At 38.2% G+C, this 11,671-nt stretch overlaps 1 protein-coding gene and 2 non-coding genes across 3 annotated transcripts; all 3 read right to left on the bottom strand.

The window, feature by feature from the left end:
• Nucleotides 1–4,148: 4,148 nt before the first annotated feature.
• Nucleotides 4,149–4,220, bottom strand: Trnam-cau. The gene has a single exon. It is a non-coding gene; the product is annotated as a tRNA-Met (tRNA).
• A 308-nt stretch (nt 4,221–4,528) lies between these two features.
• Nucleotides 4,529–4,599, bottom strand: Trnag-gcc. The gene has a single exon. It is a non-coding gene; the product is annotated as a tRNA-Gly (tRNA).
• A 4,650-nt stretch (nt 4,600–9,249) lies between these two features.
• On the bottom strand, nt 9,250–10,191 carry LOC105996984 (olfactory receptor 2B2). Its single transcript, XM_013031248.1, has one exon. The coding sequence runs from the start codon at nt 10,189–10,191 to the stop codon at nt 9,250–9,252; it is 942 nt and encodes a 313-aa protein (XP_012886702.1).
• Between the last annotated feature and the right edge of the window lie 1,480 nt (nt 10,192–11,671).

The following is an 11,671-nucleotide window of genomic DNA, read 5'->3' as shown; positions in this document are numbered from 1 at the left end:
TGCATGCATGAGGCCCTGGGTTCCATTCCTCAGCACCACATAAGCAAAAAGAAAAAAGCCAGAAGTGGCACTGTGGCTCAAGTGGTAGAGCGCTAACCTTGAGCTGAAAAGCTGAGCTGAAAAGCTGAGGGACAGTGCCCAGGTGCAGAGTTCAGGCCCCACGACCGGACCCCCCCCCCAAAAAAACCCTAGTAAACCAAGAGGAAAAATTTAAATTCTTTATCATCCCCTCCCACAGTAACAAAAATAAAAACAGCAAAAAGTATGTGAAATAGTTTCTTGTGGGTTGAATAATTATTTGGATAAATAAAACCTATTCTTCTGTTGTTACATTTGTATTATTGCTGTATTTTTAATTAATATTATTTTAAATAGACAAAATCAGTTACATGCATTCATGGGGGCAGAAGCCATGTTTTGATATATGTAGACAAAGTTGAATGGTTCAATGAAGGCAATTAGCAGATCGGTTACCCCATCTACCTTTGTCTTGTGACACATTCTCCTCTACCTGTTTCTCTTAGATCCTCATTTTTCTTTCTTCCTTTCTTTTTTTTGTACCTCTTTAAATTATTATTATTATTACTATTATTTACAAAGGGGTTACAATTCCTTAAGTCAGTTTAAAAGTACACCGCTTCTTGGTCAATGTCACCCCTTCCTTAATTCCCTCTCCTCTTTCTTTTATGGTTGTTTCTTTTTCTTCTATCTTACAATGATTAAAAGAAAGATAAATGATAGGATCTTAGGCTGAAGTCTCACTTTTCATTCAGTACTGGGCCCTCTCCTATTTTCTGAACCTTTCCTTTTTATTTACTAGGTTATTTTAAATGCATAATTGTCTAATAAATTACTGATTTCAATTTTTTTTCTTGTTGAGAAGTAAGAAGATATAATTCTCTTTAACTTTGATACACAAAGGTTAAGGTTCTGAGGGAAAAATATCACTTTGATTCTTATAGGGCAACACATATTCAAAATAAAGCTTCAGGTGTGTGAGTGTGTGTGTGTGTGTGTGTGTGTGTGTGTGTGTGTGTGTGTTTGTGCGCGCGCGCGAGCGCTCACATATGCACATGCATATATATATATGTGCCCACCCAAACTGAGACTTGATCTCAGAGCTTGGGCACTGTTCCCGAGCTTTATCGCTCGAGGTTAGTGCTCTACGATTTATGCCACAGCTCCATTCCTGGCCTCTTAGTAGTTAATTAGAGATAAGAGTCTCACAGACTTTCCTGCTGGGGCTGGTTTCCAATCACAATCCTCAGATCTCAGGATGACAGTTGTGAGCCACCAGCTCTGACCTGGCCTGCTTGTTCTCAAACTCCTAGGCAACCCTCTGACTTCTACTTTTGGAGTACCTGGGGTATCAGGCCAAACTTTTAGAATGTAAATATTATTCTCATGGGTGATTCTAACAATCTGAAGTCTGCTGTTTAGAAATCCTCCATCTGAAATTATCCATTGCCAGGGCTTTTTTTTTTTTTTTTTTTTTTTTTTTATCATGGCCAGTAACAATGATGGGAACTTCTCTCCCAGCAGGTAAGGGCCTACGTTTTTTAATTTAAGACGCTGAAAATTCTAATTCCAGAGATGAAAGTAGGCCTGAGACTCGAAAAGCAAGTGAACAACAACATGATTAGCAGAGGAAGTATGAATTGCCAAGAAGAAATGACCAAAGATTGCAAGTGGAAGTATCTTGTGAGTCCCAGATAGCTTTTCAGTGGTACAGAGACCTGGATGGTAGAGCCACAAGGATGATCTGAAGTACAGGTGTGTGCCTTCTTGCCTTTGTTTTATTAGGTTATCTTAAAACTCAATAGAGATCGAATTTAAGTTGATAAAATGCCAAACTACTCCAATGATAAAGGGGAAGGAAGGAAAGACCTTTTCCCGTCTTCAACTCAAGTAGACTCACAGCTCTCTGGCACATAAGTTTCTGAGCTTCCCCAGGAAATTCTGAAATTTGGAAATGTCCATCGCTGGCATCCAAAGCTATTAAAGACTTCTGAGGAATCAGAGGGCTTGAGTTCTATCTGCTGTCCATCCTTGTGGCTGCCAGAGCCATTTTCTGTGTAACATGCTACATACACTGTTCTCCCTGTTCCCCCTTTTCACACTTAAAAGTGATCTCCGTATTCTCAGCAGAAACTGCCTGTTTCTAAAAATATGTCTGCATATATGGTCCACAGGAAGCAATTACTGACAAATGTAAGGTATTTGTTTTAACCTATGAAAAGCAACCTTATACAGGGTGGACTTTGAATCCCTATCGGTTGTTACTTTTCCAAATGATTATCTTTGTATTGCTCTTCTCTTTTCATTTATTTTTATGTTGGTTAATAGGAAAATTTAGAGAGAGAATAAGTGTCCCTATATAAGATTAGGCAGTAAGTTTGATTCACTATTTTAAAATGCTGTCTTGAGATAAGGACACCAGAGTTTCTCCTTTGTTTTTGTTGTTTTTAATGTATTATGTGATTTTTTGCTTCTTTTGTATTCCCTCCCCCACCCACCCCCCACCCCCATGGTTCTTCTTCTGTTGGCACTGTATTTGATTTTGGCACCCTGGGTATTATATATGCATTTATCTGAAATAGGGAGGGGAAGGGGAATGACAAAATGGTGAGACAAAGGACAAAGAGTGAACCAATGCAACAGCGATATTCACAAGACATATATGTTGGAAATGATCTGTATAACTGGGGGGCAGGGAGAGGGAAAGAGGGAGAAAAATGAGAGAGGAGGTAACAAGTTCAACAAGAAATGTTCTCACTACCTTACTTATGTAACTGTAACTCCTCTGTACCTCACCTTGACAATAAAATTAAAAAATAAAGAAAAAAGAAAAAAAAAGAGAATGTGATCTTCAAGTAAAACAGAGATAAGTCTCTCATATTTCTAAAATAAATGCTATTTGGGAGGCCAAAAAACAAATATAAAGACAAAGTAAAAAGCTGTCTTGAAGATGGTCTTACTCTCCAAGAACAGACTGAAAATCAAGTTCTTAAATAAGATCCAGGAGAAAATAGAAACTATCTACCTTGAAAATCACTTTAGATACATTGCATGTGCCCTTGGGGATCTATGAAATTAAAAGGCTGGTTGCTGGAAAGTGTTTAAAATTTCATCTTATATGGAAATTTCATTGTCAAGGGCCTATGTGTAAGCAAGAGTGATACTTGGAATAACCAGAAACTTGGAATAACCTCTATAGAAGTTTTGAAGTACTCCATATAGGAGACACACTAAGTAGCTGCCAGCAGGGATTTACTTAACGTAGGAAGATAATGCAGGGTTCAAGCAGAAGAGTGAAATAGGCTAACAACTCCTGACAAGTTGTAAATAGGTGGAAGCTGAGGACTCAATGGGGGAGAAGGAGGCATGTCTTCATAGCAGGCTCTATATAGGTCCTCCAACTCAGCTAGAATTTTCCAGTTCAGAACTGGTCACTTGGGTAAATGGTTACTAGCAAATTCCCAATTTTCCTTTGATATTATTCAAGACTGGAAACATAGGATATGAGTTGCTTACAATAAAAAATTTACAAATAATATTAAAAATTAAAAACATGCATTCTATTCTTGGACTATTCTATTCTGTCATAATGTTACTTAATAGGTCAATTCTGTGTCCTGATTTTTGTTTTCTTACTATAATGTTTTTAAAAGGTAAAAGAGTGAAAAATAACATTGAATTAGAAATGGTGGCTTTTCACTAATACGAAGTCACCGGTGCCTAAGATATGCCATGTGACCCAGGCTGTGTTCTAGGCACATTGTAAACCACAGCGCCCAAACACGTTCCCTGTGGATTTACTTCCCATAAGAAAGAAAATACTATATAAATAGGTAAAATACGCAACATACTGCATAGTAATAGTTATTTCTAACTGAAACTCTAAAACGGTATTAGCTACTTGAATAGCTCTTTTGAACAACAAATTTACTTGTCCTACAATTTGGCAACAAACTCTGAAATATTCGAAGTTAATATTAATTATCTGCTCTCTGAGTTAGAGCTTACATAGTGCCTCACATTTCTTAACTGGAAGATATTGTCTAATGGCTGCTGTTTTGCTGTTGTCCAAAAGACTGAAGCGATGTGGTCAAAATACTATTTTTCCTTTCAAAGGAAAAGTTTGTCCTTAGCAGAGGATGGTTTCGATCCATCGACCTCTGGGTTATGGGCCCAGCACGCTTCCGCTGCGCCACTCTGCTCACAGACGCTGGGTGTTTCAAAAGTAAACCTTTCGTTACGTCTTTCTCCAAAAGCTATCTGGAAGTGTATTTTTTTCTTGCATCAGCTAAAAGTTCAGGAAGCGCTGAATCCAAATATCCTACAACGGAGACGAAGCCTATAAAATACCTTACGGCGAGACTTTTGTCTGAAAAGGTGACTTAAGCTACTCAGTCTGTAGTCCGAAAAAAATTCATAGAGTAGAAAAATCATACTGAAAGCACGTATATTTATCTTCTGAAACGGAAAAACATTTAAAGGTTATTTTTTAAGCCAGGAAAAGGCAGCGTGCATTGGCCGGGAATCGAACCCGGGCCTCCCGCGTGGCAGGCGAGAATTCTACCACTGAACCACCAATGCCTGAGTACTGAGTCCCTTAGTAACCTTATAAAGGTTTACTTTACTTATTGTTGCGATTCCTATGACGATGAACATTATCGCTTCAATTGTTAAAAAAAAAAAAGCCATCTCTTTGTGGTTAAATAAACCTCATAACTCTTCCTTTACAGTATTTATACAGGCGAGTCCGTACACTGGGAATAAACAACAACCCCAATCGTTGTAACCGCGAGTCCAGCGTGCCCGAGGCGGACGCGCGCGGCTCCCGGGTTCCCCGGCGGGACCTGCGGGGAATCTGCCCCGGGGCGTCCTCAGCCACCGGCTTTCGGAAGTCTCAGTTTGGCGACCAGCAACACTTTGAGAAAAACTCAACCTTGGGGTGTGGAGGAAATGGAACGAAAAAAAGGGGGGGGAAGGAGCGGTGTCCGGAGCGTGGAGCAGCAAGACCGACGAGGGAAGAGGCTACTAGAGGAAGAGAACGAGAGGGACCGGGCTGCAAAAGCGGGGGAGACGGAAAACCAGCGCAGACAGCGACCTGCTGCTGCTGGCTACCCACCCGACCCCCGAAGGAAACTGGGGGGGGGGGGGGACGTTGATTTCGGAATCGTGGCTTTGCCTACTGTCTTCCTTGTCAGAGCTCTAGACTCTCCTTCCAGAACAGTCCTGAGCAAAGATCTCCTTAAAGGATGGTTTCCCCCATAAAGGTACAGCCATGACAGCCACACGCGTGTATCAACTAACGTGTGTAACATTCAGGAGGTAGCTGGTAAAGGTATTATTTCCTGTTCAAAGAAGAGATGTTATTGGACCTGAGGATCAGAGATTTTAAGATAAACATGTATATGAGGTCAGACTAGCTTTTTGCCTTTTATACAGGTTACAACAGAGATATATAGTCACATGGCCAGAAGGTCTGCTTTCCCTCCGGCCACCTCCCACGGGAGAGTGTGGAACTTCAGCCTTAAATAAACTCTCATGTAAAAGAAAATAAAGGAAAGGAAAGAAAAAGGGAGGGAGATTTCCCCCAAAACTTTTAGTATATAAATCACCATCAGCAGCAGCAACAGAAGCAGCTGGGCTCAGTTCATACCTGCAAATCCTATCTATTCAGGAGGTTGAGAGCTGAGGATCGAGGTTCCAGATCAGGCAGACGAATTTGAGAGAAAAACTATCTCCAACCAAGAAAAAAACAGTACTGGAGGCATAGCCCAAGTGGTAGAGCGCCAGCAATGAATGAACAAGATGAGTGATAGTGAAACGTCTTGAGTTAAAGCCCCAGTACTAGCATTAAAAGGTAGGGGAGTGAGGGAGATACACGGGTGCTAGGTGCAAGGCACATGCCTATAATTGCAGCTACTTAGGAATCCAAGGTAAGTGAATTGCAGTGTGAAGCCACCCAGGCAACAGCTGGAGAATCTATTTGAAAAAGTCTGTTAATACGGTTCGAAGCCACACCAGACAGGAAAGTCCATCAGACTCTTGTCTCCAATTAAACATCAAAAACCCAGAAGTGGAGCTGTGGCTCAAGCGGTAGAGCTAGCCTGAACACAAAAGCTCAGAGACAGCACCTGGAGGTTCTGATTTCAAGCCTCAGGGCGAGCACAGAACAAACAAGCAAGCAAGCAAACAAACAAAAAACCCCACCACAACAAAAGTCTCTATCAAATTATGTTCTAAAGTGATCAAATCACTTTGCATTCCTTCCAGCAATACAAGTATGAGAAATTCTGCCCTATTTTATCTGTCTCAAAAAATAATCAACTCATGTTACAATACTAATAATATGTTTTCCTTTTTACTCAATTTAAACACTTTCTAGGTTTATTTCAAATTTGTATTTGTCCTTTGTGTTATTTAGATAATTATTTCTAAACATTTGAGAATATAGAAATTTTTCAAATACCTTCTCCTATTGCTATCTTATTTAATTTTTACTGTCGTTAGAGAACACAATGTATGGTACTTGAATTATTTTAAATGTATTGTGAAATGTTTTAGAGCCTAAAACATGGTCTATCATGGTTAAAGTTCTGTGCACACCTGGAAAGAATAGATATTCTGCTGATGTTGAGTGAAATCTTTCTAAATGTCAAGTAGATCACTTTGGTTGATAATATTATTCAGGTTTTTTATATGCTTATTGACTTTTGCTCTATACTTCTATTGTTTAGAATAAAAGGTCTGAAATCTAATGCAATCATGCACTCTTCTACTTTTCTTTTTGTCTATCAGATTTTGTGTTTGAAATTTTGCTATTATGTGTATAAATGTTTGATATTCACTGCCCATGTTCTCCATGGAATGAGTGAGTCTTCTCTCTCATTTTCCTTCCTTCCTTCTTTCCTTTTCTTTTCTTTTCTTTTTTTTTTTTTTTTTTTTTTTGGTGCTGGTCCTGGGGCTTCAAGTCTTGGCCTGGAGGCTGCCCCTGAGCTTTTTTCTCAAAGCTAGCACTCTATCTCTTGAGCCACAGATCCACTTCAGGCTTTTTGGAGTAAGAGTCTCATAGACTTTTCTACCTGGGCCATTTTATTAGTTGTCTTTTGGGTGAGTATAAGCAGATAGAAACCAGTAGGATTGTTTTTACCATCTTAGTAATTACTCCATATTATGCAAAAGTATACTGACAAGTGCTGCAAATTCTACACAGAAGTTAAAGAATAGTGTTCATAAATAAATCCCCCACTATATCAACCTATAATTCTACAACATAAAGATAATTTAGTATTTTTGTTTTAATTAATGAAAAATAGATTTAAGTGATTTAATATATGACATATTTATGTATATGTTTACACATAACTCATAGTGAAATATAGGATTATATATAACATATATACAGCTATATATTTGCATGCAACTCAAAGCAAAATATGCATAGAATTTAGTTATTAAATTTACCAGTATGAAATATCAATTGCTCATCTTTTAAAATGCCTCAGCATCTATCATTCTCAGTTATCTGCTAATTTTCTCATAATTTTTTTCCTGACTCAGGATCTTGCAATGTAGCAGAGACAGCCCTCTAATTTAAATATTTTTTTGCGGATGGATCTAATCCCAGATGATATTTTAGCAAGTACAGAGAGCCCTAATAGGCTTCTCCTCTGGATCCTGCCTTGAACAGCCTGAGGGTAAGTGCTGGGATTACCCAGAGCACCGTCGCATCCAGCTTCTCATAACTCTCTAAAGGATGCATGCCAATGATTTGGAGATGACACTAAAGTTTGCCTCAGGAAATCTGGCATGCTATTTATTTAGACTTCAAGGATGGCTTTCATTTCATGCTTTCCCAGTGTTACAATTCCTTAGAGGATTATCTCTGCTTGACAGAGAAGTATAGGAACTCAGCAGAACATCTTTTTCAGATGAGCTGGTCCCAGATGAGGAATATCAGCATTTCTTGGGATTTTGTAAAACTGCAAATTCTCAGGCTCATCTTAGACCTGCTGTATTAGAAACTTTGATGGTGCAGTGATTCTTAATAATCTGCATTTTTCAGAGCTCTCCAAGTGCCTCTGACACATGTTAAAGTTGTTAAGATTCCCCATGTTGTATTACAATTCCATTGAGGGTAACATGTAAGTAGTTGCTGAAAAGTTTTGAAGAGAAAGGTTAAATGTATTTCTTAGTTATTGTATTTCCTGTTTCTATGGTGGATTCGTTAGAAGAAAGAGACAGTGGAAGACAAAGGAAGACTAGAAAAAGGAAGACAAAGAAGGAACAATTAATTTCAGTGCAATACATGACTAAATCGTCCCTATACATGAGTTAGTGTATAAATATTTCCTCGAGAACTTTGTTGAGTTGTGAAAGCCACATGGATGAGGCATAAATGACAATTGTGCCACCTCTAGGAAGCTAACACAGAGTTAACAAGCTGTTTGTGTATAGGTAATACATTAAACAAGCAGTGAACAGCATTAGGTGACATGCTTTTGAAAAAATGATTTTAAACTACAAATGCTTTAAGGGTTAAAAGGAGAGTGTTATTATATACAAGGAGAGTGTTGTTATATACAATAGGGGGAAATTATTTTTCAAAAACCAAAAAGCAGTTCCTTGATTCCGGTCTAAAATGAAGCATTACTTTTATTTAGCAGATAAAATAGAATCAGAGAGAAGTAAAAGTTACAGGAACAAGAGAATAAAAGGGCTGAATAAAACTATGGAAGAAAAATCAGTGTGGATTTTATTATTGTGTGATGTAGAACTAGTGTTAAAAATTCAAACTAGGACTTATATTTATAACTGGGAAGAGGGGGACTTGAATGGTTCTATAAATTTCTCTTAGATCTACAAATGTCTGAAAGAAATAGTGTGTGCATCTATATAAAATTATATGTATAAAATTATACATATATAGCTATGCATTTTGGGGGGGAAGTACCCTAAACTCTTTTTCTAATCATGGCCAAACATACCAGCATTTAAGGTAAAGATACTAACTCTTTTAAGGTTGCACAATTCACACAAATCATAACAGATCAATTATCAGGGCTTGTGAAGCAAATATATTTGAAAAATAGAAAAGATTTACCAGTTTTCTATCAGTGATATTTATTTGAAACTCATTATCATAGATCTAAATCTAGTAAGAACACATCAATTTAGAATTTATATTATTAGGCTATGTGGACTTTGCCTTCAATAGGCTTCTCATCTGAGCATTTCTTATTTTTTAATTAAAAAGACCCTTGCAATCAGCCTCTTAAAAGCTCCCTTCACCTCTTTGTTTCTAAGAGTATAGATGAGGGGGTTCAACATGGGTGTGATGATTCCATAGAAGAGGGACACCATCTTTCCTCTGTCCTTGGAGTTGGGGGAGGGTGGTTGCAGATACATATAAATGGCAGTGCCATAAAAAAGTGTCACTACAATGAGGTGGGAGCCACATGTTCCGAATGCCTTCCGCCGCCCTTCTGCCGACTGTATTCTCAACACTGCTTGAACAATGAAAGCATAGGATATAAGGATAAGGATCACGGGGATTAAAAGAAAGAGCACGCTGATGAAGAATAGTTCTGCTTCATTTGCTGTTGTGTCCACACAGGACAACTTGAGCAGAGCAGGGACTTCACAGAAGAAGTGATCCACTTTTCTGTGGCCACACAGTGGCATGTGCAGGGTCCACGTGGACTGCAATACTGAGTTGCTGAAGCCACTAATCCAAGATGCAGCTGCCAGCTGGAGGCAGAGCCTTTGGTGCATAATAACTGAGTAATGAAGAGGCCGACAAATAGCTATAAACCTGTCGAAGGACATGACACCCAGGAGAAGACATTCAGTGGAACCCAAGGCTAGGAAAATGAAAAGCTGGGCCACACAACCACTGTAACTAATTACCTTCCTAGTACTGCATATGTTTATCAGCATTTGTGGGACTGTACTGGTAGTATAGCAGAGGTCCAGGAGGGAGAGATTGGTAAGGAAAAAATACATGGGTGTGTGGAGTTTGGAATCGAGTCGTGACACAAGAATTATTGCCATATTACCAAAGATGGTCAAGATATAGGAAACCAGAAACACTACAAAGAGTGGGAGCTCCAGCCATGGTCGATCTGAAAAGCCTAGCAGAATGAACTCCTGTGGGATGCTCTCATTTACCCAAATCATGTTAAATGGTACAGCTTTTGGTTCCCTGAAATGAAAAAAAAAAAAGCCTGAATGTTGATAAATGCAGATTTATCAACATTTAACCATTTGGTAAAGACTTTCATAAATTACAAATTGATCCTGTTAATGTGAAAACATGCATTCATAAAAATGTAAGCATTGATCAATATTTATCATGAGTATATAAGTTTGTTAACAAAGTGACTTCCAAAAATTTAATTTACCAATATCTATATTCACAGAATTTTCTCCTTTAGTAGTTCATCGTTTTCTAAATATATTATTTTCCTGTTTTTCTACCTGGGTACTTCATTATTAGGTTCCTGGAATTTGGATTTGTTCTAATTTCTCCCCAATACCAATGGGAGACCCTGTATGTCAGAATTAATTAAAATATCATCCCTTCCTTTCCTTCAAACAAGTAATGGTAGTATCTGTCTAGTAAAGTATAAGACACGAATTAAGGAGACACATCCTTTTACTTTTAAAAATCAATAGAATTTGTATAGGGTTATTTGATAGCATCATATTGGAAGCTGACGGCCTTGGGTACATAAACCCACCTTCCCTAATTAGTTATCATAGGAAATGTTCTGTATTCTCTGATCTTTGGGCTCCTCATCTGTAAATTAAATAAAACAACAATATTCTAAGTTTTTCTGATATGAAGAGTAAATACACACTACTTAACCTGGGATCTGCCTTAAGAAATGGGTAAGTGTAGATGAAAAGAACTACAATGATCTGATCCAAGGACTGAGATGTTCAAAGGAATTACTTAGGTTTTTTTAAAACTTAAATTTCCTGTGGTCACCAATGGAGAAAGGCTTTCCCTGTTGAAATTCCTGAAATGTACTCTTGCTCTCATCTGCTATGAAATCTGAGCAACAGTGATAAATATTGATATGAAGTGATGTCTCAATGTATCTAAGTGAAGTTACAGAACAATCCTAGAATGCGATTTAATCAATTAAAACTAGAAATGTTATTTCTACACAAATAGAAATTAAAATTTATTTTGTAAAATACAGAGGTCTTATCCATGGGAAATGTACATGGGGGAGAGCAAACAACCTTACCTATAAATTTGCTTCTCTTTCATTCTAGTTTTTAATATGCTACTCTTAAACAGGCTGATAATGAGTTTTATAATTCTTTTGGAAAAACTGCCTTACTCAGCAATTTGCTGTATTCTATTCTCAAACTAGCCTTGCTTTAATGAATGCTTCATCCCTATAAGGGTACAAATCTTCATATGACATTTATGTCTAACTCTTTTTTTGGGGGGGGAGGGGTCCAGTCGTGGGGCCTGAACTCTGGGCCTGAGCACTGTCCCTCAGCTCTTCAGCTCAAGGCTAGTGCTCTACCACTTGAGCCACAGCACCACTTCCAGCTTTTTTTTCTTTTTGCTTATGTGGTGCTGAGGAATTGAACCCAGGACCTCATGTATGCAAGGCAAGCGCTCTACCACTGAGCCACC

The sequence above is a fragment of the Dipodomys ordii genome, unplaced genomic scaffold (genome assembly GCF_000151885.1).
Source record: "Dipodomys ordii isolate 6190 unplaced genomic scaffold, Dord_2.0 Scaffold138, whole genome shotgun sequence".
NCBI classification, from domain to species: Eukaryota; Metazoa; Chordata; class Mammalia; order Rodentia; family Heteromyidae; genus Dipodomys; species Dipodomys ordii.
Note: the sequence above shows the minus strand (reverse complement) of the source record. Positions and strands in the feature narration are given on the sequence as shown.

Coding starts and splice junctions, on each gene's coding strand:
- LOC105996984 (XM_013031248.1), bottom strand. CDS start 10,191: ATGATTTGGGTAAATGAGAGCATCCCACAGGAGTTCATTCTGCTAGGC.